Genomic DNA, 27,345 nt, shown 5'->3' on the forward strand with positions numbered 1-27,345 from the left:
TTACCATGATATCTTTATAATAATATATTATACTTCTTAAGTATTTATATATTTTGAAAGATTTGAGGCTCCTAGGCTTTTGATCAAGTTTATTTAGCTTTTTTTTTTCTTCAAACTGACTTGGTCAATTCTTTTATAAAAGCTTTCTTCTTCTTCTTCTACTACATTAATCCTCTCTATTTGAAGAAAAGTCCAATCGAGTTTATGTTTATATATAATTAATTTTCATTTGAAAAGTAGTCATCCAAATATGCAATATTAAAGATTATTGAGATCTCCCAATCACCTCGTAAATCAATCACATATGTATTATTATTGATTTTCTTTAAGACCTATGCAAGAACCATACTTCTTCAGCTTTTTTTAATTGAAATTATGAAGTAGAGAATTTTTTCAGGGTGATGGGTGTTCTTGATCATAAACAAATTAAGTTTGTTGCTTATATTTTGAAAGGAAGTACAATAATTTAATGGGATACATCACATAATAATAGAAGAAGATAAGGAAATACATCGATAATCGCATTCAAGGCACTCGATCAATAACCGATTATACTGATGAGTTATATGCCTTTTAACCAAATATAATTTATTAGAGTCAGAAGACTATGCAAACAACAAGATATATCAACAAATTAAAATTTATAATCAAAGATGAAATATCTTTAACTCCGATATAGATAATAGAAGCTTACAATATAGTATTAAAAGATAAAATATTATTAACTTAACCTCAAATTATTACCCAGCAATTCTCTACTCGGATAACATGGCATACTCTTAACAAAGAAGAGAAAATCATAACTGAGTCTAGATTATCCTATAAATCAATGCACAAGTGCCGTAAGAGCAACAAGATAAGCTAAGCATATCCCGACTACCACAAACAATTTATATGCTTGACCCATGATTGAAAAATATTTCAAATGTAGGGAGCCTAGTTATTATTCCAATGAGTGTCATGCTTATAAGATTGTCAACCTTATAGATCACAAATATGACTTAAAAAGAAAGGAGATACCCAAGATGATGCGATTGATGATATTGATAATACTGAAAGAGAGAAGAAAGAGAACAGATAATATATATTATAAAAATATTATTACTCATCCTAAGATAAGAAGATCCATCTCAACACAAGAAAATTTTTCATTCTTGATGCATTTTTATTAATAAAGTCTCTACATTGATCATGGACAATAGAAGCTCTGATAATATTGTATCCGAATCACTAGTGAGATAATTAAAATTATAAATGAAAGCTCATCCAAACAAGCTAAGATAGATTAAAGAAAGCTCAATAGTCATTGTAACTAAGATATGTAAAATTTCTCTCTTAATTAGGAAAAACTATAAGGAAAAATTATACGTGAGATAGTTGATATGAATACGCGACATGTGTTATTTGAAAGGCCATGATAGTACGATGTAAATGCAACCCATTTTGGAAAAATGAATGTCTATGTATTCTAGTAGAATAGGAAGAAAATTTTCTTTCTACTAACTAACAAAAATAGAAAGGGAAAGTTTTTCTTTTCCATTTCCAAGCAGGAATTCATTACCGGTTCTAAACAAATAAGACTATGTTATGTTTTTATTATGAAATACAATCTAACTTTAGAAGTTCTAATATAATGGGAAGAAAATTATCATTGTATGGACGGACAATACGGGAGATGAATCCAACACTTGTAAAGTGAAGGAGAAATCTTTCTTTTCCATTTTTTACTTTGAGTAGGAATTGATTGTTAGTTTTAAAGAAATAAGAGTATGCTATGCTCTATGAAGTAAATATTTCAAAAGAACTCAGATCGATATTAGAAGAATTACCAAATGCACTTACAAGAGCTATTCAATACCAAATTGATTTAGCTACGTACTACTGGATGAACCCAAATGTGAATATGATACTAACAAAGAATGTAGAAAGATAGAAAGCCGGAAGATATATAAAGCCATCAACAAAATCATAGTCATGTATCATTTTCCTATACCTTGACTAGAAGACATGTTGAATCAATTATAAGACTCTAAAATATTCTAAAAAATTGATCTTCGTAATATATATCATCAAATTCACATAAAATCTAGAGACAAATGAAAGACTACGTTCAAGATAAAAGAAGACTTATATAAATAATTAGTTATGCCGTTTGGACTATCTAATATACAAAATACATTTATAATGCTTATGAACTAGGTACTTAAACTATTAATTAGGAAATTTATAGTACTCTACTTTAATTACAAGATAACAAGATATATGTTAATTTGAATAAGTATGATTTCCTAACTATTCTAATCTTTCTAGGATTCATCATTAGTGCTGATGAGATTCTTGTAGATGAAAAAAAAAGATTGGTGTGATTGTTACAGAATGATTGAATAGTAATCTTAACAAGTTCCTATATCCAATTTATCTAAACACTTAATCAACTTTGGATGTAGGAGTAAATAAGAATCTCATAATTTTCTTAAGATCAATATCAAAATCAAACTCTAGTATAGTTCATGCAAATTAGATGTTCTTTCACTAATTTACGAGTACTCAGATCTTAATGTCATCGTAAAGGATTAATATGATTAAAAAATAAAAGTGCAATACTCTACACTATTACATACTCTCAGAATAGTTCTTTACTACACAAACCTCACATTATATCTAAATTTGATAGAATAACTGATATATTAAGATTAGATAATTGATCCAAAATATTTAGGCCTAAATTATTATATCTTTACGTGGATTAGACGCTAAAAAAAATTCTTGTAAGATATAATTTATTTGGTTTATAACTTATTGTCTTTAAAAAATATATATATATGCACATTAGCTTGGTCATGTGATCGTGTTCCTAAAAAGAAAAAAAAACTATTATGTTCCTAAAAATAAAAGAAAACTAATGGTGAAATTTTAGTTAATGCTTAATTCCCTACTTAAAAGTTTATCTTAGTGATGGGTGAGAAGATTAAATAATATAGTTATCAATTAATTAAAAGGTGCGTCAATTGATCGGACTACATTTTTAATTTAAAATATTTAAAATAATTTAAAATTATACATAATAATAATAATATAAATTAATATTGTAAACATAAATATTATATGATAATTATACTAAATCAGATCGATTTTTAATTTATAATAATAATAATAATAATAATAATAATAATAATACAAATATAAAGTTAAAAATATTTAAGTAACATTTTGTTATATTACAAAACTGAATCGTTTTATGCATATTCTATTCATGTAAATATCGATCGGGTCAATCAGTTCATTCTAATTTTCCAACACATTTATTAGAATAATTGAATCAAACTTTTTGATAGTTTATTTTTTTTTTTTATTTTCTTGATTTGACCATTGGGTTCGAGTAGATTCTATTAACTATGCATTAATAATACTCTACTTAATGATTTCTAGAGAGTTCAAAAAAAAAAGAAAAGAAAAGGGTGTACCTAATATTTTATTATTAAGACATGAAATTATAATTACAATTATATAATTTCTAAAACTAAATATACATCAAATCAGTCAAATGAATGTTTATATATTCTCATGGGATCGATCAAAGGATTATTTTCCTTTCATAATTGAATCAACCAAAAGATTATTTCCTTTCAAATACATTCTAATCAACCAATTTATTGGCAAATTTCTTTCTTTCTCTTCATTTCTCTTCTTCTATCTTCCATTGCAGACTTGTTTTCACTTCATTGATTTTTTTAGAGAGAGAACACTGATCGATCGATCGTATTTATACTTACAGAAGAAAATGAAAGAAAAATAGAGATCTACATCTCTACTAAAACTCTAAAACAACTTGCATTCTATCTTATTGAGTTCCTTCTGATGCATGCATCTCACATACCCATTAGCAAGACCGCAGCACCGCCATGGAACACCGGTGGCGGCGGTCTGGTTTGGCTTCCCCCACCTGGTTTGGCTTCTGCGACAGCCTTCCCCGGCTCGGCGTCGGTCCGGCACACCGGGCACGTGGAGTTACTCCGTAGCCACAGGTCGACGCAGGCTGCATGGAACATGTGATCGCAGTTGGGCAGCACTCTTGCCATCTCCCCCTCCTCCAGGATGCTAAGGCAGACGGCGCACTCCACGGCATCAGCGGCTTTCCCGTAGGCGAAATAAGGGAGGGCGGCGATGGCGGAGGGATCGAGCCCGGCCGGCTTCCGCCGATCGTGGGCGGCAGCTCCGGGCTGCAGGCGCCGGACGAAAAGGTGGCGGGCGCAGACGATGACGAGGTAGAGGAGGATGAAGACGCTGAAGGAGATGCCGACGAGCTCCAGTATGGTGTCCAAATCGCAGCAGGCGGTTCTGTTAGCCATGGGAGTGCTGCCATGGTTGGACATACTGCTTATGGACGGATGAGTCGTTGACGACTTCCCCCACCAACCCTTATCTCTTAACCATTAATACCAAGAAATTTGCATCCACATACATACACACCCATACATACAACCCTATATATATATATATATATATATATATATATATATATATATATATATAGAGAGAGAGAGAGAGAGAGAGAGAGAGAGAGAGAGAGAGAGGTGAGATCTGATCAGAAACCTCACCCTCTCCCCTACCTCCAACGGGCGCAGGCACACTCGCACTTGCTGCGCCCCCACTGCCACCTCCTCATCGTCGCGGTCACGAATTTTCGGTCACGAAGCACGCGGGCGGTGGTCGGGCAGTCTCGACGGTCATGCCCGAGGAGATACTGAGAGTACTACTTGGCACGTTATACCTCGGGAATCTCAAGACACGTCAAGTCAGAATCTGTACTAAGGCACTACTCGACATATCACACGTCGAGAGCCCCAAGATATGTCAAGTTAGAATCTGTACTAAGATACTGCTCGACACATCCATCACGTCAACCCGCGTACGATCGACCCATGTATAATAATATAAAGATCTCTGATCGTCGTCTAGACAAGGAAGAAAAAAAAGGTAAAAAAATCAATTAATCACTCCACTAACTTGCTCGTCGGAGGGCTCTCATCGGGTGATCCCTACGAGAGCTATTTTTATAGGAAAACGCGGTCACCTCATGAAGGCGAGCTGCCAACCACCCAGGAATCGTCATTCAGTGCACGAAGGAGAGCAGCTAATCGACCCAGATCCCGACCAACACCAACCTGCACCCCTTCCCGAAGGCGCAGCCACCTCACAAAGACGAGTTCACCCCAAAGAAGGAAAGACGTAGCTCGGCATACACGACGCTCGGATCAGCACACCAAGAAACGCTGATCAACACCCCGACGCGAGGGCCCGGTCGACCTTAGCATCCAGCTCAGTCTACAGAAGACTCCCGATATCAACCCGTGGACCAGGTCGTGCTGACTCACCATCCAAGACACATTTGTGGGTAGATCAGAAGTTATTCCCCTCTTCTCCTCAATGATAAAAAAGATGAAACATACGGTGGTGTGGCGATCTTGATTTCTTGCGGCCCTGTTGACCAGACGACGGCTTGCAGAGAGTCAAATCGTGGGGTGTACTGAAGGTTGACCGACGCAAATATGGTGAGCTGGAAATAAAGATTCCTTTACGAGACAAAACCAATTCCAACTTCTTTAAGCAAATGCATACACTCGCTTTCTTTTCGAGACATCAAATTCGATCTATGAGGGAAATTGATGTTGATGTGGGTAAAATGAGACAGGAGGGTATGGATTAGCTCTGCTACGAGTTCCTGTGATCCCAATATCGTCACCCGTGTCATCCTCCTGTTTGGGAGTTCTGCAATTGTTCGACTCGCCACCAACTCATCTCAATCTGCTACAGCTGCCTCTGTTCCTTGCCGTGGAAGCAATCTACTAGTCTTCTTCAAGACCGAGAAGACGTGTTGGGCTTTCTTTGCTTTGACGCTGCTTCCTCCGTAATATATGTATCTGAAGCTGATGGTTCGATTCAGAACACCGATAGGGGAAGAGCATGTGTTGCGATGGTGAGTGCAGGCCTCTGGGGTGGCTGTTGGGCCTCCCCTTCGCCTTCCTCTCCCTCCTCGTCTCCGTCGTCGGCGTCGCCGTTTGGATCGTCGGGTAATCCTGATACCTCTCTCATCATCCTCTAGTTTCGTTGGTTCACAGTTCGATGAAGTGATGATGGTGATGGTGATGACATGGTTCGCAGGTTGCTGCTGTCTTGCATCTGCCCTTGCTGTCTGTGCGTGACGGTGCTGGTGGAGGTGGCCATTGAGCTCGTCAAGGCCCCTCTCCATGTCATGGAGTGGTTCACCTCGCAGATCCCCTGTTAGCGACATCCTGCTTTCATCTTTCTTTCTTTCTTTCCCCTGTTTTCCTGTTCTCGAGTTGCCATTGGAAGAGTGTGGTGTGTGAATGAGTGACGCTGCTGTAGATTTCTTGCTATTCATCTCTCTTCTCTCGTTTAGCTTGTAATAAATCTGTGACACAAACAAAAGCTTCCCTCAGTATCTGAGCTGATCAATCACCCGAGGAGAACACCAAGCGAATAATGGCTCGACACATCCAAAAGCAAGAGATCAGGCACAACTGGCAGCAACGAAGTGTGATCCACATCATAAAGTAGCCAAAGCATCTACTTTCTTTGATGGAGTTGATGCTTTTCTCCAAAAAGAAATAAGTTGATGTTTCATCTTTCATAGGTAGAGCCAACTAATCGAACTCGAGTCCTTCGGAATTGATCACAGACAACTCCTCCTCGACTTCGTTCAGTGTTATTCTTCCTTGTTGGATGACACCTCTCTCTACGGAATGGTTCACATGTGGGTGGGGCTCCTCATCATGATGCCATGGTTGAGGAAGATGCCAGTTGCAGGAAAAGCAGCACCTTCCCACATGCAGCTGGCCAAGAGCAAGCTGCTGTTCTTGGTGTCCCACCGGACTTATCCTCCTCACATCTCAATGATTCAGCAAAGCAATCATTCAGCCACTTTATACTGCGCGCCGCCTGGCATCTCACTTACATCTACCATATCGGACATGGATTTGCTTGATATATTTCTCGATCATTGAATCCAGAGGCTGGCACTAAGAAATAGAAAGCATGGTTCATTGGTCAGCTGTTTGTGGTCTTCCTCCCGCGAGCAGAGTGTTGGAGATCCTGCAAAGAAGGATGTAGAGTATAGCTCAATTTGATTCTGCTTTGACCCTTACTGCAAACCACGTTAGTGCAACAATGGACCTCACTTCGCAGCTTCTCCTGCAGCAGTTGAGAGAGAGAGAGAGAGAGAGAGAGAAGACATGAAGCTTATTATAAGAGGCAGTAAGCCGTAGCACAACTTTGCTCACCAACTCCAGCGCTAAGAATGAGGCTCTCAATCTTCTTCTTCCTTCTCCTTTTCCCTTGCTTCCACCTCTCCGGTTCTCAGAGCTACAACGCAATATTTAGCTTCGGCGACTCGCTCTCCGACACCGGCAACGTCGTCGTCGCCGGACTGCCTTACGGCATGAGCTTCTTCGGCCGGCCCACCGGCCGTTGCTCCAACGGACGCCTAGTCATAGATTTCATCGGTACTACTGCTACTACTTGCACTCAATCTAACATACAGGCAATGCGTAGTAACTAAGAACTCAACGATGATCGACGCAGCCGAGGCACTTGGGCTGCCGCTGCTTCCACCATCCACCGCGAAGGGCAAAAGCTTCCTTCAAGGCGCCAACTTTGCTTGCACTGCCGCCACCACACTCGGCTTCCGCTTCTTCCACCGGCGAGGACTCAGCAGCGGTCTATGGGTCAACGCCTCCCTGAGCACCCAAATAAGGTCGTTCGAGAAGATGATGCCTTCTCTCTGCAACTCTTCTCAAGGTGGCAACTGATTCATCTCTCTCTCTCTCTCTCTCTCTCTCTCTCTCTCTCTCTACCATCTCCATCCTTTTCTTCTTCTTCTTCTTCTTATCGGAACATGTGAGACGATGGACGCATGCAGAATGCAAGGAGTACTTGAGCAAATCCCTCTTCGTGGTCGGAGAGTTTGGTGGGAACGACTATAACACTCCCATCTTTGCCGGCAGGAGCTTGAAACAAGTGTATACTTTCGTGCCCAAAGTCATCCACGCAATCCATTCCGGTGTTGAGGTACTCGATCGCACATCACAAACCTGTATCTGCTGTTACCGCTCATCGTCGTTGTTCATGGCAACAATGTGCAGTGGTTGATCGGCCATGGGGCGACTGAGATCGTGGTGCCGGGAATGCTACCGATCGGGTGCTTCCCCATGTTCTTAACCTTGTACAGTACATCGAACACAAACGATTACACCGACATCGGATGCTTGAACAAGTTCAATGACTTGACATCCTACCACAACTCTTTGCTGCGCCGGCGACTGCGCGGGCTGCAGCGGAGGTACTCATGGACGAGGATCAGATACGCCGACTTCTTCGACCCCACGATTCGGTTCATTACCAGTCCGACACAGTACGGTGAGTTCTTCGCCTCCATTGGCGACCGCCATCACAGCAAGGTAAAGATCTGCGAAATGTTGCAGGATTCAGTGATGACGGAGCTCTAAAGGCGTGCTGTGGAGCAGGTGGGAGAGGAGACTATAATGTGAATCTGGAGGCCAAGTGTGCCGAGCCAGGCTCGGATGTGTGCTCAGATCCATCAATGTACGTGAGCTGGGATGGGATTCACTTGACTGAAGCGGCTTATCGCCTCATAGCCAATGGTTGGCTCAAAGGTCCCTATGCAAATCCACCAATCCTGCAACAAAACTAGAGCTACTGTGGTGCATGTTATTGGCCACAGTTCCACCACCAAATCCACGTCAATAGCTTAGCTTTGGATCCATGTGTTCTTTCAATGTCTGTGTATCATCCATTCAATGGTTACTAATAAGTGTGTTCTTTTGCATTCTTATAGCTTAAATCCAAATGGATAATAGTGAAGACTTTACATTCTCGTTGTTAGATCATCCAACTCGATAAATTCAATATATTTCAGTCCAAAATAATGTTGTTAGATCATCCAACTCGATAAACTAACTAATAAACATGACGTACTGTATTATAGCATAAGACCTCACTAATAACCATCGAGAGCTGCATTAGAGAACAGCACTGAGACTTGGTTTGATCTGTCTCGATCACTATTTATGTATGGCACACAAGCAAGGCAGTAGCAGGAAGCTGATGCATTTTCCTGAGTCATGGCACCTGTAACAGAGGTGATTGCTGAAGCAACAGGGAATGAACCTTTTATGCTTTGCCAGAACGCAAATAGGCATACAGAAACAATGCAGCAACAGGATTTTGCTAAAGAACTATCAAGAAATTTCATAACGAAACTATGTATAATGAGAATTTACACAAGAATGCATCTAAAAATATTCACTCATATGGACAAAATTTAGCAGTGCAGGTAGTTGCTAATCAAAATGGATGTTTTTTTTTTTTTGGTGAATAGATATGGCCACCAAGTTTCCTCTAGCGATCATTGACTACGGTAGACGACAATCTTCTGGCACGACGTGGAAAGAAATGACTGTTTAATCTATAGGAGTTCCCATTCAGACTCCAAGTCACGATTAGAACCCTTCTCAGAATCTGATGATGAGCGGATTCCTCGTGCACGTTGCTTTTGGGCATTGAGATCACGGCAGGAGGTACCAGCCTTCTTGTAATGGCTCAACATTCGTAATTTTGAAATAAATAAGGCAACGACTTTTTTCTGTGAAAGACAAAACATCAGTTACTGAGTGCAACAACAAAAACTTTTCTAAATACTAAAGTTCAGATTTCCAATATTAGAATACGGCAAGAAGGCTCGGTGCAATTTATTTGACCGACTATCCACAAAGTCCCACCGTGTCCATAAAGGATCTGTTCCGATGTGAAGGTGGTAAACGGTGTTTAGGTCACATTCAAGGTAATAAATTTAACCATATGTTACATTCATCCTTGTGTCTCATTCAGTCACATATTTGTCAGCACTTGGTATAGAAACATAGATATTTGAAGAAAAGAGATCAACCGGGGCAACAGGCAGCCAAGTAATCAGTAGCTGTAAGTTGGACATGCATGACATTAGCTACAGGGATTACACAGACCTACAAACATCTTTGGAAGAATATCAACTGGAAAATGCAAGACCTTACCTACAATGGTTTTACAGCCCTGAGAAATCCAATACCACAATCAAAATGTGAGGCCAACATATGCTGGTCATGACATAAAACCAAGAAACAAAAACTGGGTTTCGCTGTTAGACTTTTCAAACAAGAAAATGGATTCGGTGATTAACTAGTTCCATGATGTTTCATGCAACAGTTTAAACATATAGCCAAGAGAAGGTAAAAATAGATTGTTGTCTATGCAAGCATCTAATTACCTTGCATGACATCTTCCTCGGTTCATGATACGAGGCCAAAACAAGGTCATAGTCTTCATCATCATCCTCCCAGCTATCATGAAGATCTACATCCTGGAAGTCTTCAGATTTCAGATCAAGAACATGCATGTTGTTCCACATGTCTTCCCTGTGGGAGCTCTCTGAAACCCCTGAGAAAAAGCACGATAAGGTAATGCGAATGCCAAATGGTTGGCAAAAGCAACAATTTCAGTTTTGTTGCCATGCAACTTCACCTCCAGAAAAGGGAACAACATAACAAAGGACATTTAATTGTTCACACAGCAACAAATTTGGGTACTCTAGCATTTAATAACATTCAGAGGGATTGATGGCTTTCTCAAACGTTTATTTTGGTTCACCGTCCTTCCAGTATCAATTTTCATGAGACAAGACTACAGCCGAGAGTTGACAAGGCAACCACAGCCAGGACCTCACCGGAGACCACCATGATGGAGAGACACTCCACCTGGCCCTAATAACTGTTCTGACCAGACAACAGTCTTTTGACCTTGTTTCTTTTTTCCTCTTTCCTTCTATCTTCTTCTCTCATTTTTTCCCCCCTTTACCCAAAATAAGTCCACCTCCAGACCAAGATGTGCCAAGCATCAGCAACGCTCAATATGCCAATATGTTTCATTCTAGTAGCCAGATGGCACCCCATGCACCACCCAAACTAATAACCTTAAGCTAAACCATTAGAACTTCTGCTAGAAAATCAATAAAAGCAACAAAAACAAACTTGGTTTCAGGATAAGAATTCATGGTACACAGTTTTGCAAGTAGCATCCTTATAAGAAGGGTTAGGAAAACAAGAAAAGAACTTTTAGTACATACCTATTTCTATGTCTTGTTCAGAAACAAGTGACTTAATATCTTCGATCTGTTGTTCACATTCATTTTCCTCCATGTGAGTTGTAAAATCCTGTAACATAGAAGTGCTTTCTTTCACATCTGTCAGAAGAGGACAAAGGATATGATAAGCAAGGGAACAAAAAAGAGGAGAAAAAAGAAGAAAAAACCATAGAATCAAACAGCAAAGATACCACATGCTCCAGTTGGTGAAATATAGCTAGCAAGTTCCTTGATTGAATTAATTTGATCTGATACAGATTTAAGGGCCTCATCATCTGATAGAGAATCATTTTGGCAGCCAGCAAGAGGTTCAGCAACAGGTAAAGCATTCTCAGAACTTTCATTTAGTGTATCCGCAAAAGCATTTGATTCAGCTTCATAAGTTTCTTGTGTGTCTTTATTAGAGACACAAGCATCAGGATCAAGCCAATCTCCCACAGCCTGATCGAGCTTCTCAGCGATAACTTTACCGGCCTGTCCCACCAAAAAAAATAATTGGCACACAGAAGAAGTCAGTTCGCTTGGAAAATTCTGCACATGCCCCTGAGGGTCGCCTAGAATTTCACAAAAAAGCCTTGTATAGTTATAATATCATAAACACCCTTATAAAACAATAAATTTTCATGAATTCTCTTCTGGCAATATGTTCAAAATCCAAATAGTAATAATCAAAATCAAGATGCTGATCCTACACCTTACAGAAATAGCCCTTCACTATTTTGATAGAGTAGTTTGACAAAAAAAAATACAATAGATTATGCAAAGCAAGGGCAACTTACTACAAACTGAGGCTGCTCTTTTACTTGAGCAACAAAGATCATGGTCCATCCAAAAGAAATAACGTATAAAAAAGAAGAAAAAAGTGAAAAGTGACATCAGGGATAGGTTCATAATTTTTTACTCAACCCATATTAAACCTTAAAATCAAACCTCATATCGACCTTAGTTTAGCTAGTTTTTCTTTTACAAAAAGCTCAATGGCGGTCAACTATCCATAACCCAATCCCAAATAGTTTGGACACCAGAATTGTTGTTATTGTTGTAATGAACAAATAAATGACCCAAAAATCTGTACAAGTTTAAATAGCTTTTTCTCATTTGTTACTGAAAGAGTATGCTCAAAACAAATGACTGAAACTAAGACAGATGTCACAAACCTGATTTTTTCTATTGCTCCAGATATTTATCAAACATAATAGATTTATCTCAGAAGGTACTGAAAAAATGTACTCAAAAGTCAAAGAAACCACAAAAGTTAAAATAAATGGCACAAACCTGAACTAAACTATTACTCGTGCACATTTTTTCAATCTCCTGATACACATTGCCCCAAGATAGTCGATGTGCGACATCCATGCTGAAAGTGAATCTCCAACAAGATAGAGGATCAACAAAATATTTTTTCTGCCTTCTTTTCGTACGAATTCTTGCGATGAGTTTTTATTTCGATTTGGAAACTTTGCTCATAGCTGTTCAAACAGAATAACAATTAATTCTGAATGTACTTCAGAATAGAAAAGGAATTATTTAATGTCACAATAAGACCTTCATGCATTAAAACAAAAAAGATTAAGAATACTACTTTTGCACATATTTTCAAAAGCAAAAACAAAACGTTGGCTTAAACATCTGCGCTACATGATGGTCACTACATGGTCGACAACGTGAAAGAACAAACTGCATATGAACAACGAAACTTGCATTGTGCAAAAAATTAGCTTAAGGGACAAAAAAATAACCTAAAGTTCTTGAAGGCTATAATTACCATATGATCACAGATTACTTGTGAGTCATCAGAAACTTACCTTACACTACTTATAACTAGTTAAAGACCGTGACCTCAAGTGCTCACGACAACACATACAATTTACAAGGAATTACGTATAAAAACCACGATAACACAACAGCACGTAGAGAAAGACAACCATTGATTGCCAAAAACCCAGTTCTTAAGATCAATCTACTTACGATCAATCGATTTTGGAATAACCTTAGTAGAATTAGTAGGGAATAGAACTTGAGACCTCTAATCCAGGAAAATAGGGCCTTTAGAGGAAGAACATAGAGGAATCAATGCTTCGATCTAAAAGAGAACCAAGAAACGACCGGGAATCCCGCCGTCACAGCCTACCAGAGAGGGTTCAAGAAACAAACCCGGCAGCAATCGACGGATTCCAAGAGAGGATCTTTTTAGAAATCTTGCGGCGGCGGAGGAGATCAATGATTGTGTATAACCGAGAGAGAGAGAGAGAGAGAGAGAGCCAGAGCCAAAACCACCAGGAATTGTGGTGGGAGGGGGCTTCCTCCGCGGGGTATTTATAATCGCTTTTTGGATGGAGACCACAAGCAGATTCCCAAGCAAACTCAAATTTCTATCTTATTTTATTTGTATGTTTATTTACTTATTTTGGAAAAGATTGATATGGGTTTAGGGTTTAAAGAGAAAAGAAACGATTACTCTCAGAACCTACCCCACTACGTACCCGGTAGACAGTGCGCGTGCGTGCGTGCGCCGCTCCGAAGCAGCTTTGATTTCGGACCACGGAAAACGTTGGGTCGGATCTGAACTGGAACGGAGCCTTGGCCCAATTGGCCCCATATCGGTTCGCTTCCGTACGCCTTGTTAACTCTTCGTCCATCTATACTTACTATCGATAAACTGAGTTGATCAATAAAGGCTGTTATGGATACGAATTATTGGAAAATTTTTTCCATTCCGTATATGTAGATTAATTTAATCGTTTGAAACCATTCCTAGTGAGCTGGTCAATTAATTTATATGTTTCCATGTATATATTCAAAAGAAAATTTTGTATCAGGTTGAGAATACTGAGTACAATATTCTGCAGCGTCTATAGCGGATGATCTCCTCGTTAATGATAGATTTGGAGTTGTTAGAGCCTCTCTGATAACACATTCCAACCTTCATATATTCTTCACATCATTTCCTATAGAATTACAAACTTTGCTTCCCATTATATGTACTTGGCCTCAACTTATCCACCATCATCTCTCTCTCTCTCTCTCTGCATGGGGAACTTCTTGCCTTTGCCTTGCTTGTTTCATGAAGCCAAAATGTCACAGAAGCCCTCGAACAAATCCAAGCGAGGGCTCAATTTGCTCCTCGATGTCCCTCTAAACTGGTTGCGGAAAACGAAGCAACCTATGCAAACTTGCAGCGGAAGCAGGGACTCAACGTATCTTCCAGCATCTAAGCACACGAAGGAGAAAGAGAAGCAGGGTGTCACCAGAGTGAAGGTGGTTCTCACCAAGGAGGAGGCAGCTCAGCTGCTAGCCATCTGCGCCCAAGGCGAAGAGAGGACGGTTGCCGAGGCCGCAAGAAGGCTTAAAAGGTCACAGACTTCCAGGCATGGATCGAGCTGTGGTAGATGGAGACCAGCGCTTGAAGTCATCCCTGAGGAGTAAACAAAGGTAAGAACATATCCTCTCTTGCTCATGTAGGAAACCTTGGTATTCACACAACAATGTCGAGGAAATGGGATGATAGGACTTCTTCTTCTTCTCGCTATGATTTCTTTCTGTTGATGTAGTTTTACTCACTGAACCATTTGGTAGATTTTATGTACTCTCTTTCTTCTTCCAAACCTAAATGCTAAGCGTTCTTCAGAGTTCGAGTACATGCTGAGTTGAGTAACTACTCCCACTGTAACAAGGTAAGGTATCCCCTCACCTTTCCATGTGTGGTTGAAGCCCAAAAATGACTTCTGCTAAAAGGAGGCACGGAGAGGAGCTCAACAAATCTTGCGAGTATGCTTTGCTTCTTCTGGCTCTCCAAGATAGGGCCTCGTGGGGCTAATGCAGCTGGCAGATATCAGCAACATCTGCTTTTAAGGGATAAAAGAAGTTATCAATCCACAAAACTTTTGCATGAAATCAGTAATTTTTTTGTAGCAAGTTATTGTTCAGTACTACTTTTCTGCTTTGGTAGTGCTTAAAGAAACAGGTTTGTATGTATCACAACCACTAACACATATATAAACTCACTTCGATACAACCACACCTCATCACACCCATGAGCTCTCACCTCTTCCTGTTCTTCCACTGCCATAAAACGCTTTCATTCTATTATGAAGATGAGGTTTTATTGTTTTTGATAGGACATGATGTGTTTTAGATGATCCTATATTGACCAAGTTGGGGTATATTCATTAATTCATACGACCTTCCATTCCTCTCAAGCTATTTAATCTATAAACTGGGGTATTAAGAACAGCCGAACAGGAAAAGCCATGACAAGCATAGGCCTTGATGAGGCTTGGACTTAATTTAAATGTGCTAGTATTTAGAGTATTTATGAATTAGGTTTTTGACACAACAAAAAAAAAAACTAGGTTTGATCTACTCGTTAGGGTTGCAAGTGAGTCAAAACCTATGAGCTAAGTCTCCATATCATATGTATAGGAAAAGACATTCAAGCTTGTTCTATTTAATTCAGATCCTTATCAGGCATCCATGACCTGGTTCAGATTCCTTATAAAAAGGTCAGAAGGTGAGAACAAGAAGAATCCGTGAAGAGCAGTAACAATCAATTCTTGATTTAAAGGAAAAACTATAGATTACAAAAAGAATAATTATCAACATCTTAGGTAAATCCAAAACAATTCATGTCGTCACCCACGTTGAGCAAGTGGAACCACTGCAATTGGTGGCTTTGGAAATAAACAGTATAAGACTGCACCTATGCAAGTACAAATAGCACTGAGACCAACTATGCCGACAGGGCAGGAGGAGATGTGGAACAACTCGTTCCACGCAGAAGGATACTAATGAATTAACCATAGAATTAAGTATTAAAAATCCTACCTGCTCTCACTATCTTCATTGTTTATTAGCCTACAATATCATTCCATGCTACAGCTTTTGACTCATGTCTTCTTCTGAAGTGTTAATGATTCCTCGTTTTAAATTTTAGCCAGAGGTTTTGTCTTCTCTTCCTTCAACATCAAAGTCAAAAACGAGTTTTGTTTTCTCTAACGTGTTACTATCCCAAGTCTGCTTGATAGTTATACTAACATGATGAAATAGAATTTACTTAAAACAAAAGCAGGAGGCCATCAAATACCTTATGAACAAGTTTGATTCTTATATAGTTGTGTATAAAACAGCTAATAAAAGAGTAGACAACATTGATTCCTTCAGCAGATATGTACAGGGTTCTCAGTTAATGGTCAGGTGGAGCCAGGATGAGATGGCCTAGATATTTAGTGCTCTATACAATAACAATATGCACATTATTCTCTATTATTAATATAACTAGATATTCAGTTAAATATGATAAAAACCAGATACAATGATGCATGAGGGTGCTCCAGCAACATGATGAAGCAGTGTTAATAATCTAGTCGAAAGATCAAAGCAGTCAAAAGTCCGAATAGTTGACAAATATCAAGCTCGATCCACTATATACTGATACTCTTAAAAAAAAAAAAAGAATCCAAGGATAAGTTCTAATCTCTCTTGCATGATGTGCTAACTTGTCCAGATATGATATGGAAGTACTAGAACAATTTTAGTGAGAAAATTGTTTCTTGTTTTCAGGAAAACATGTCTTGCAATAAAAACCAAACAGTGATATGTCGAATTAATAAAGGTTAGAAATGGCAATGGGATTGGAGTCCTAAATGACATGCTGCATCAAGTACTAGTAACAATGAAAAAGAGCATAATTCTAGTTCAAGTTGACAGCAGCAAAGAGATAACGGCACCAACCTCAACCCTCGTTGTTATTTCTCAGCTTTATCCTTAAGTAATGTAGTTGAATTTTTTTCTCTATCTTTTGATATCAACATTTTATGTAGTTGTTTCTGCAACAACGTTCTCAAATGGGAACTTGAAGCTAAATTCTTATCCAGCTTCTCTTTTTCAGCTAAAAGTTCAGACTTTCTCGCCTCTGCTGCAGCAATCTTAGCATTATTGAGATATCCATCATTTCCTTGAAGGCGTTTCAGAGATGATTTGAGCTGCAATAGCATACATTATGTAGAAAAAGTCTACGTTACTGATAGGATGTATGACATATGAAACAAATACAAAACTTTAGACGTAATGCTCCTTCGTTTGTTGTTCTAGTAAATAAATTAAAAATATATTTAGTTCTAGTTACCTACCATGATACCAAGAAAGAGAAAACATCCCAATTGTTTGGTTTGACTGCATGGCTTTGTCCTGCCATTAAGCTTTGAGGAGGGCCATCAAACCAATAAGTGTTTTAACTTTGTCTACCTGGAATAAACATTACTTGAAATTGCCTTGTTTAATTGCAAATTTGATCATGAAAAGATTTGGACTACATTTTCTTCAACCAGGCATCTTTCGCAAAGAAATCTATGCATTGGACTTCCTAAGTACACAGAATGTGGCACAAAATGTGGACAGATTTAACAAAAGTTCTGAAAGGATGAGATGCAGTGGTGCACATCATAAATTGGCATGAAATTTGACTACCTGGATATATTTGCACAAGATTTTAAATGTTTTGCATCTGATATCAGCTTGTCGCGGCTACCATGCTTATATTTTTTTATCGCTCAATTCAATGAAGATTATCAACTTTATGGTCTCAATTTCTTTTAATAGGCCATCTTGATGCTAAAAGAATCAAGGAACCCTAGATTGGCATCCCAAACTGACGAATGACAAAAGAAATAACATGCATAAGGAGGTTTGATCAATGTGAAATGGACTGTTTATTATCCGGGATGGAGTACTATCATCTTAGTTTTCTATTTGGGAGGGGAAAGAAGCTGTCATAGACCGAAGAATGGCATATGCTTTCTTCATTTAAGCACCATTCACTGATAGTGCAATCGGATTCCTAAGCAATTAACTCTACATGTACAAAATCTGAGAAATGGAATGCTGTGAGAAGAGAAACATCCAACCAAAATTCTAGGATTAGAAACAGAGGAGCAAAAGAACCTTACTTCCGAGACCCAATCCCGCAGCTTCCGCACCTCTTCGCGAGTATCCGAAACGAACCTCCTCTGCCGCTCCTTGAACTCCTCCATCTCCGCCCTGTTCGCAGCATAAAACCCGTCCCTCTCCTTCTCCCTCTCTTCCAGCTCCTCAATCGCGCTCTTCAAGTCCCTACTCCCCGAAACCACCTCTCCATCGAAACGTACAATTCGTACAAGAATCAATCAATAAACAAGGGGTAAAGATCAGAGCATGCCTGTACTCGCGGGCGGCGGCTTGGTACCGGGCGTCGACGGCATCGATCTGGGTCCTGTTGGTGAGGATCCGGTGCGCGATTTCCGCGTTCCTCCGCTCCAAGAGAAGGCATCGCCGCTCCGCCCGCCGCAGCTCCTCGATCTTCTCGGACAGCAGATGGGACTTGGCGATCTGGATCTCCTTCTCGGCCTGGAGCCATCACGATCAGAGCTAGGGTTAGGGTTGGTGGGAAAGGACGGAGAGGATGGAGAGTGGAGGAAAGAGGGGAACCCGAAGAAGGGCGAGCCTTTGGGTTCGGGTGGCTTCCATTTGCTGAAGCCTCTCTTGAAAGGTGGACGGGGCCGCCATTACCGCCGACCGCCAGCGAGCGAGAGATGGGGAGAGAATTCGAAGTTTGGCGGGAAGACGTGGTGATCAATCCACTCCCAAACCGACATATTATTATTATTATTATTATGAAGTATGAAAAAAATTATTTTTCGTTTGATTTTAACATTTTAATTTCTTCTATTAAAATAGATAATAATTTAATTTTTTTCATCTTCATCTCCATCAATTTGGAATCGAAATTAGAATCGAAACCACCACCACCCATAATCTTAATACCACCCACTTATTATTATTATTATTATTATTATTATTATTATATATATATATATATATATATATATATATATATATATATGTTTTAACAATCTCGAGAAAAGTGCGACAAGTGGAGGACTGTTCGACCCGTTTACGTCACCTTCCATGGCCTCACGATGTGGCCTACGTGATCAAACTGAGCACCGGAGGAGCGCTGCTGCCTGATACCTTGAGACAGTTTATAGCGGCATCGAAGAGAACTTTCTGTAGATTCTACGATATCAAGCATATAGCAAGACATACGATAGTTGGCAGAGTGTTCACCAGGAAGAAGCGGAGGTTTAGGATCGAAGGGAAGGAGAGGTTGGAGACCAGTTGCATGGAGAGCAAGAAGATTGATAGAACATGATAGCTGCGTCACCCTTACACCCTCCACACTTGCTCTTACATCCTCCGTTTGGTTGGTTATTGGTTCCCAGCTCACAGCTGAATTCCTCCCAGAATGCCTGCGTTCCGACCTCAAGCCCAAGCTGGTCTCCCGATGCCACCATGTCATCAAGCTCATGGGGTTCCGAGCTCATCGGAGTCCCAACATCACCAGATTGGAGCTCTGGATTAGACTGTTGGGTTGTCGTTAGTCTCTTAGTTCTAATAGGGATCAGTTGTTCTATCCCAAACTACTCTCTCTCTCTCTCTCTCTCTCTCTCTCTCTCTTTATCAGATGAAATAAGAACCCAGCAATTCTGGTCAATGAACTCGCATGTTTGTTTATTGCTTGTCTCTCTTTCTTGCATTGTGTCATTGTCCTTAGTGATGTAAAACGAACACCAGTGCTTAAGTTTTGTCCTCATCGCAAGAACTGGGAACGATAACACCATGCATGATCTTACCAAGGAGATGTTGATTTCTGAAGATTATGTAGCATGATACACTGAGCAAGCAGAATACCGTTAATTAGTACAAACGACATCGTTGAATGCTACGAGTATCAATTACAACAATGTTGATTTGATGCTGCAAATGCTCATCCAATCTGAAAGCAAAAGCATACAAGATGAAGCCCATCGATCTTTCCTTTTTACCTGTTCAGATACACCGTGGGGAATGCTGAGGCCAAAAACTGCAGCCCTCTTCGATCTCATGTTCCTTCCATGCTTGTTTGATGCCTCAGATTTGTGCCTTGTCAGAATTCATCCTCTCTTTTCTTCCATATCTGAGAATCATGATGTGTTCAAAGAATATCATCCTTCTCTCCTTGTAACTTTTTGCATCGACAGATTAAGATTGGACCAGAATTCTTCTCCATGCATTTGTCTAAGAGAGAGAGAGAGAGAGAGAGAGAGAGAGAGAGAGACCAATTCTCAGCCAGATCGTTGGATCACCTCCTTGTTTACGTGGATGACATCAACTGATTACAAGGAGAAGAATAGTGATGCTATGGGTGAATTGAAGAACCGCATGTCATTGATGTAAGCCTTGATACATAAAATCTTTGCCATAAAATAAAGCGAGGCGATGTCTTATTATGGAGGATGGAGAGTTATCAACGTAGTTATCTATTGGGAAGGAAAAGAAGCTGTCATAGGCCGAACAACGACATCTTCTTTCTTCACGTAAGCAACATTTACTGAGAGTTCAATCAGATTCCTAAGAAATTAGACTCGATAGGTTAATGAATCAACCCTTCCTTCCTTTTCCCCATCAAATGCTGCAAACTTGAGGTGCTTCGAACATGGAGTGCCAATCAATCATATCATGTCATGCTGCCGATCATATCATATCACGTTGGAAACGAAAGAGAGATGCTGGTGCAAGTAGTTCACTTATTCACCTGTCAATTAGATCCATATCCAGAACAAGAGCTTCCTTCACTTTACTGCAACCAGACTTTACTCGTGTTTCTTTGTTTCATGTTATGTGCTCGTTCCAAAGGAGAATGATTGAATGATCCTAAGGCCCAATCGATTCCATCCGTCTGATAGTTTTTGGTAAGAAAATGGATGGGAATTTGTTCCACCAATCCGACATGATGAATTGGTGGGCTCTGAAAAAGCATTGGAATAAAAATATATATCTCATTTAATTTTAAAATTAAAATCATATTCAACTTAGAGTGGGAGGGATAAGTTTCTATTATATTATTTTTCGTATTAGTGGTGACAAGTTGACATCTAATCCTCTTATTAATTTAGAATTGTGCAAAAAGTTTTTAACTATGGCAAGTGATACCAACATGATCGTCGTATCTCACGAATTAGCAATGTGGTGTCGATGAGCTCCACAAAGTTGGTAATATAACATTGATGGAAAAATTGGCTCGATAAAGTCATTAATGATCTCGTGATTCATTAATGATTGATTGAATGATGTGTGTAATTAGTCTTGATGTAATAGTTATCCGATGCACTATAAAAAAATAACAAGTATATTATAGGAGATTTTTCATTTATTGTTATTTGACTTTGATATTTGATTGAATTCTCTATATTTTTTATTAATTTAATCAGAGACATATTATCGGGTATGATATATATATATATATATCAATTATCTTGTAATAAGAAATAGTTCAACGACCTTAACGAGCTCCATGCTACTAGTATTCCTGATTTAGTGGAATTGATGGTGGCCCCAACCCTAGCGGGAAGAGGTGGACCCACCACGTCCAATCGTCGGCCCACCGGACGCGTGGAGGGACGGCTACCGTTAGTTGTACATCAAGTGGCGGCGGAATCTGGCGGCAGAAATGGACGAAAACGTTACATTCAGATACCCCTTTGCGATGAACACAATTACCTTTGTGCCACCTTGCCACCAGCTAGGAAGCATCGTCAGGTAGCTTTTCCGTAAATTCTTTGGATCTCGAGGTTACATTAGTTGAGTGGAATAAGGTATTGGATAATATATGTGTGTGGAGAGGGAATGATCGAAGGCGATTGGGGAGCGTCCTCGATTTGGGTGCGACACGGTGCGTTGAATCGAAGCAGCATGGTGGAGATTACCGGGACTGGCGTCGCGGCGGGGAGGGGGGCGCGGCCGTGGCGGCTTGCCGACGAGATGCACCCTCCCGGCGTCGGATGCCGGGCGGTGGCGGCTGAGCACGTGAGGGCGTTCCACCGCCACGAGCCCGAAGAGAATCAGTGCAGCTCCGCCGTCGTCAGGCACATCAGAGCCCCCGTCCACCTCGTAAGATCCCTCTTCTCTTGGTTCCTCTCTGTGACTCGTCTTTGGTGTGCTCAACTCTGCAAACGGATAGTCTTTTTCTTCCTTGTAAACGATCGAATCTTCTAGTTTCCAAGAGTCGGATGCAGTATTTGTTCCAGGTCTTGCTTGTTTGTGTGGGATTCGGAGAGTTTCTTCCACACTAAACCTAATCGACGAGGTAATCAACCCGTATTTCCTCAAAAAAATGATGTTGGGGTGTTGGATAAACGAATCATGTCGCATGTTAGCCCAAAAAAAGGAGGAAAATACAGCTGTAGATTGATTGGCCTCCCTCTCTCTTTCTCTCATTTTGTTGTTGGCAGGGGTTTGATGGTAAGGTTTTATCTTTGGTTAACGAATAGAGCTGTACCATAAACTTTAATTCTTTGAGTTATTGTTTCTTGCTTTTATGTCGATAGGTGTGGTCTCTGGTGAGGAAATTTGATGAACCACAGAAGTACAAGCCCTTTGTAAGCAGGTGTATTGCGCAGGGGGATCTCGGGGTTGGGAGGTTGAGGGAGGTGAATGTAAAGTCCGGGCTCCCTGCCACCACCAGTACTGAAAGGTTGGAGCATCTCGACGACACTGAGCACATTCTCAGCTTTAAGATCGTCGGAGGGGACCACAGGCTTAAGGTCTGTCGATATTCTCACTGGCGTTCATCCCTGGTTCCTTGCTGACTGCATCTTGTTACATCCTGTTCTTGTTATGGCAACCTCTATTCTGCTAAAAATAAGAGTGTCCTCTGATTAACACACATCATGATCATTAATTTGCAGCCAGATTTGAGCTTAATCGAGAGAATTTTATGTAGCTTGTCGATGATGTAGCAATGAAACATCTGTTTGCTTCTCGATGAGCACCATGGGAAAGTATCACGACTGTCATGCATCTGGATAAGCTTTTGTGCTCGATGATATATAATATCATGACTTTGCTTAATTCTTGCAATGATGGATTAGCATAGAGTTGTCTTTCTGAGGAGTATGTATTTTCAGGAAAAGTTGCTGTTCCCAAATGAGGAAGCACGGATCTTTACTGTCCTTTTGACTCAGTCAGGGAAGGGGCATGTGATCTTAGACTGCTGAAATATTTATTCTTCTGTTGCAGTGAATTATTAATGTATTTATTTTGATGTATGCCCCATATTAGCTTAATTTCTTCCTTAGTTTTGACTTTGGTGCTAACGTTGTCATGTAGTGAAGACTTTTTGGCTGTATTTTTGCTTAAAGAACATATAGTAAAGACTTAAATGGCAACTTCAGTATCACCGCCTAAGCTTTATGATTCGTTTGCACTTCATCCATCTAAGAATGTGTCTTAGCTATCAACTCTGTGACGTTGCTTCGGATGAGTATTATTACCGGGTAGAGATCGGTTCCTTTGAGCTACTACAAAAATTGCTTAATGATAAAAACCATTCTTATTTCTTGAATTGTTAGTTTGCGGTTGATGTTTCAGACTCTTGATCATCTATCTTCTTTTGTTTGATCTGGCGGTTCCGCTGGAAATGTGGAATAAACATTGAATTGTACATACAAAATTCATGACCATCAGCTGCCTTGTTTTTTTTGTGGCTATGCAGAACTATTCATCCATCGTAACAGCCCATCCCGAGACCATCGATGGGAAACCTGGGACGCTGGTGATCGAATCGTTCGTAGTGGATGTGCCTGATGGGAACACCAAGGATGAGACTTGCTACTTTGTGGAGGCCTTGATCAAATGCAACCTCAAGTCACTGGCAGAAATATCTGAGCGCCTGGCTCTTCAAGACTACACAGAGCCAGTTGACCTCTGAATTGTCTGGTGGAGGTAATGGAGGTAGTCACAAGTCATGGTTTAGGCCCTGACGTTATGAAAGCTTTGCAAAAGTCTGGTTGTTTCTTATTTCTTCCCCTTCGGTTATGCATTAGTATATGTATGGTTTTAAGTGATGAAGGCAAAGCTTCAGGGCTATATCAAAGTAGAAATATAGTTCCTAGGATCGCGCGAATTCAACTCTTTTCTTGAGTTACCTGAGTGCTATATTCGGTCATTGTAAATATTCGACATGTTTCTTTCTATATATATCTATCTAGATAGATCGGAGACTTTTAAGTTGGCTGCATCATAATTTTTGTCTAGTGCTTGATTCTGTAGGTAGATAATCTCATTCTATCTTCCTCTGAGGTATTCTAACAAGTAGTTTGAAGTTCTTTAATATAGGTGGGACGGCACATTTGTCAGCTTTGGCATGCTGGTAGACCAAAAGGCCACTGTTATCCACCAGCCAGTCTACAGTGGCATGCATAATGCATGCTACATGTGACAAATCTGATGGGGACTCCTTCCTACTCCAATTTATATGGCTGGGAAAGACCATTACATGTCCTTTTTAAAGTCATCCTGACACACTGTGGAATCAATAAAAGCAGTTATGGTGCCTTTCAAGAAACTTCTCCATGTTTTGCATGAGCCTCTTGTGGGGGAGGCAATGAGGTCTCAGCACAAGAAATTTCAAGCTGTCTGCATGAAAGTCAAGCAGTGGTTTTGAACTTGGCAATCAAGTATTGGAGAGGCCAGTAAACCAATCATATCCTGCCATGCCCCCTACATTGTGTTGATGATGGTTTGGATTCTTGCCTTTACCTAGGAAACACTCCATGAGATTGTTGATGCACCAAAGGCCATCAGTCACCCAGACATGGACAGGAGCCTTGGATAAGGTTACTCCAAACTCTGCTTGTGGAGCAACACCCAGTATATTCATACAAGGTTACTGGAAATTTTTGTAACCTTCCTTTCATGTGACCTCCACCTTCTCTCAATTTAGGGGTTTGTGATTTGCCAAAGAATTCCACAAGTTTGGGACTTTTACCTTTCTCCTTATTCCAAAATCTCTAACATGGGACTTTTACCTTTCAATCTCTCGGTGTATAGCTTCTACTGGGGCTCAAAATGAAAAAGCTTTGCACCTGAGTTGTATTAGTCAGTAAGATTGACAAAGCTTAAAATGGATCGTAAGTTTCATGTATGATCCTCGAATTTGGCAGATGATGAGTAGATAGATGCAGAGGGACTGCTTGCTGTGGTTGTCTGTGGAAACAAATGAGTGCTGAACTCCATTAGTTCATCAGAGTGTCAATTTTATCTTGGTGGTCGTTGTTGTTTGATGTAGACAATTTATCTCGTTAGTACTCTTTACTATAAACTGTTTAAAAATCGTAAAAGTATTTTTTTTATTTTTTTCTTGAGTCAATAAAGTTTTTAATGGATAGTGTGTCTGACTTTAACTCTCTCTCTCTCTCTCTCTCTCTCTCTCTCTCTCTATATATATATATATATATATATATATATATATATGTGTGTGTGTAATTTTCAAGTTTAATTATTTATATTAAAACTAATTTTAAGGGGATAAATAGTAAAATCAATAATTATTTACATAAATTTTCCAAATCACAATTGCTAGTCTATTTAAAGAAATATACGCATCAATAAATCATTATAAGAAGGGTGGGTTGGTTCGACCTGAAGGCGGAGTTGGCGTCTGCCCGTTATCGTCCCCGCTTCTTTCCTCACGGTGGATTACGACTTCCGCTCCGACGCCGCCGCCCCGTACCCCAGGGTCGGGTCTGTCGCTCCTCAGCCAGACCCCGAGGTTTCTAACCTCCATCCTTCCTCGCCTGCTCCTCCTCTCTCATCCTCCGGTAAATGTCCTTTTTCTGCCGCTCTAAAAACCCTAGTAGCATGATTCGATTGATGATGAACTTTTGCTGTTGGTCGGACATTATTGTTGTGATATTCACGCTTAATTGGTTGATTCTTCTTCGTTGTTGTAGAAATCGTTTCCCCGATATGAGACGTAACTCTGATTTCAATCATCCTCTTTGAAGGACTATGAGGAAAGACGAAAGTTGTAAATTGGTATTGCCACTGATCGATCTGACTCCAATTGCAATGATAGCCCACCTGTCTGCGCGCACACGTGCGTGTGCATGCGTGCATGAGCGCGAGTTTATGTGTGCATGCATATTATTCAAACAGACAGGGCATTCATAAGTTTGGAGAAAAAAAATTAAAAAGGAAAACTCAAAAGTTGTTTAATTAGTCATTTCGGTTGTATCAAAAGTTCCCAAATTTTTATAACTGTAAAATTAACGTAGTGTTAGAATCGTAAAATCTTGAGTTGATTTAGATTTCAATTATAGATTGTAAGTTTAGAATCATTTTAAGTGATGAGTGATGTATATATATATATGTATGTATATATGTATGTATATATATTTAGATTTCTATTATATATATATGTATATATGTATGTATATATATTTAGATTTCTATTATATATATATATATATATATACATATATATACATACATATATCTTGAGTTGATTTAGATTTCTATTATATATATATATAGAGAGAGCGAGAGAGAGAGAGAGAGAGAGAGAGAGAGAGGTTACTCATGGGTGCGTAAGAGAGGGGTTAAGATATGATTCACTAGACTATTTCATTAAGATTTCTAGTTTTTTTATTAAAAAAATGTTTACTTAGGTTGTGAATTCCAAGGATCATATCTTCTTGATGAGATCCAATCTGGTAGCTCACTAATTGGATTGATGGAATTCAATTATGTCCTTAATCGGCTCTGTTGGACACCATGTCAAAAGGTTTCGCACTAATTAAGTGCGCCTGAAACCTACATGAAAGGAGGTCAACGGAGTGGTTGAAGAACCAGACAGATTTCATTCATCCAACACAGCAGGGTGACCAAATGTGCTACTTTTGCTTCTTATTTAGAATTAAAAATTTACATCCATTGTCAGATAATCATCATCATCTCACTGCAAGATATGCATAGCAACTATCAGAAAAAGAAATGTGTTTAGAATGTATATCCATCATCATAAAATGATATTCCTTTGTTCCACTTATTCTATTATTTCCTTTTTGTTTCTGGATGCTAATAGCATGTGCTTTCTTATAATTGGCTGTCACAGTGTTTCTACTGATCCAAAATCTTATACACATTGAAGCTACTGTTACCAATTAGATTATCCATATCTCTAACTTCAATTTTTTACACACCTGGAATTGTTTCTGCCATCATTTCTGTTCTCTTGGAACATTAAAGATCATTGACAACAGATTTTACATCATTAA

General features: G+C 39.6%; 6 protein-coding genes across 7 annotated transcripts; 3 read left to right on the forward strand and 3 right to left on the reverse strand.

The window, feature by feature from the left end:
* Positions 1 to 3,631: 3,631 nt before the first annotated feature.
* LOC103982286 (RING-H2 finger protein ATL40-like) lies at positions 3,632 to 4,431 on the reverse strand. The gene has a single exon (XM_009399177.3). It carries the CDS (start codon positions 4,371 to 4,373, stop codon positions 3,870 to 3,872), a length of 504 nt encoding a protein of 167 aa, XP_009397452.2. The 5' UTR covers positions 4,374 to 4,431; the 3' UTR covers positions 3,632 to 3,869.
* Positions 4,432 to 5,667: 1,236 nt separating this feature from the next.
* LOC135611268 (signaling peptide TAXIMIN 1) lies at positions 5,668 to 6,460 on the forward strand. The gene is made up of 2 exons (XM_065106849.1): positions 5,668 to 6,071; positions 6,163 to 6,460. Exons 1-2 carry the CDS (start codon positions 5,965 to 5,967, stop codon positions 6,284 to 6,286), a joined length of 231 nt encoding a protein of 76 aa, XP_064962921.1. The 5' UTR covers positions 5,668 to 5,964; the 3' UTR covers positions 6,287 to 6,460.
* A 143-nt stretch (positions 6,461 to 6,603) lies between these two features.
* On the forward strand, positions 6,604 to 8,866 carry LOC135611267 (GDSL esterase/lipase At5g45910-like). 2 transcript variants are annotated; one of them, XM_065106847.1, is made up of 5 exons: positions 6,604 to 7,523; positions 7,603 to 7,818; positions 7,940 to 8,088; positions 8,163 to 8,436; positions 8,484 to 8,866. In XM_065106847.1, exons 1-5 carry the CDS (start codon positions 7,319 to 7,321, stop codon positions 8,729 to 8,731), a joined length of 1,092 nt encoding a protein of 363 aa, XP_064962919.1. In that variant the 5' UTR covers positions 6,604 to 7,318; the 3' UTR covers positions 8,732 to 8,866. The 2 variants fall into 2 exon arrangements, with proteins under 2 accessions (XP_064962919.1, XP_064962920.1); XM_065106848.1 differs by having other exon boundaries at positions 8,502 to 8,866.
* Positions 8,867 to 9,256: 390 nt separating this feature from the next.
* On the reverse strand, positions 9,257 to 13,550 carry LOC103982283 (uncharacterized). The gene is made up of 6 exons (XM_009399173.3): positions 13,370 to 13,550; positions 12,491 to 12,684; positions 11,407 to 11,689; positions 11,198 to 11,314; positions 10,343 to 10,512; positions 9,257 to 9,682 (listed from the first exon to the last, which is right to left on the reverse strand). The coding sequence occupies exons 2-6, from the start codon at positions 12,569 to 12,571 to the stop codon at positions 9,506 to 9,508; spliced, it is 828 nt and encodes a 275-aa protein (XP_009397448.2). The 5' UTR covers positions 12,572 to 12,684; positions 13,370 to 13,550; the 3' UTR covers positions 9,257 to 9,505.
* A 523-nt stretch (positions 13,551 to 14,073) lies between these two features.
* Positions 14,074 to 18,826, reverse strand: LOC103983320 (uncharacterized). Its single transcript, XM_065106852.1, is given in 6 exon segments — positions 14,074 to 14,630; positions 14,907 to 15,057; positions 16,946 to 17,196; positions 18,160 to 18,324; positions 18,326 to 18,595; positions 18,677 to 18,826. Coding segments are annotated over 4 exon segments (750 nt in total). The 5' UTR covers positions 18,755 to 18,826; the 3' UTR covers positions 14,074 to 14,630; positions 14,907 to 15,057; positions 16,946 to 16,959.
* A 3,079-nt stretch (positions 18,827 to 21,905) lies between these two features.
* LOC103975130 (abscisic acid receptor PYL3) lies at positions 21,906 to 24,295 on the forward strand. The gene is made up of 3 exons (XM_009390039.3): positions 21,906 to 22,177; positions 22,615 to 22,830; positions 23,781 to 24,295. The coding sequence occupies exons 1-3, from the start codon at positions 21,914 to 21,916 to the stop codon at positions 23,994 to 23,996; spliced, it is 696 nt and encodes a 231-aa protein (XP_009388314.3). The 5' UTR covers positions 21,906 to 21,913; the 3' UTR covers positions 23,997 to 24,295.
* Positions 24,296 to 27,345: the final 3,050 nt, after the last annotated feature.

This window comes from Musa acuminata, chromosome BXJ2-4 (genome assembly GCF_036884655.1).
Source record: "Musa acuminata AAA Group cultivar baxijiao chromosome BXJ2-4, Cavendish_Baxijiao_AAA, whole genome shotgun sequence".
Classification (NCBI taxonomy): domain Eukaryota; kingdom Viridiplantae; phylum Streptophyta; class Magnoliopsida; order Zingiberales; family Musaceae; genus Musa; species Musa acuminata.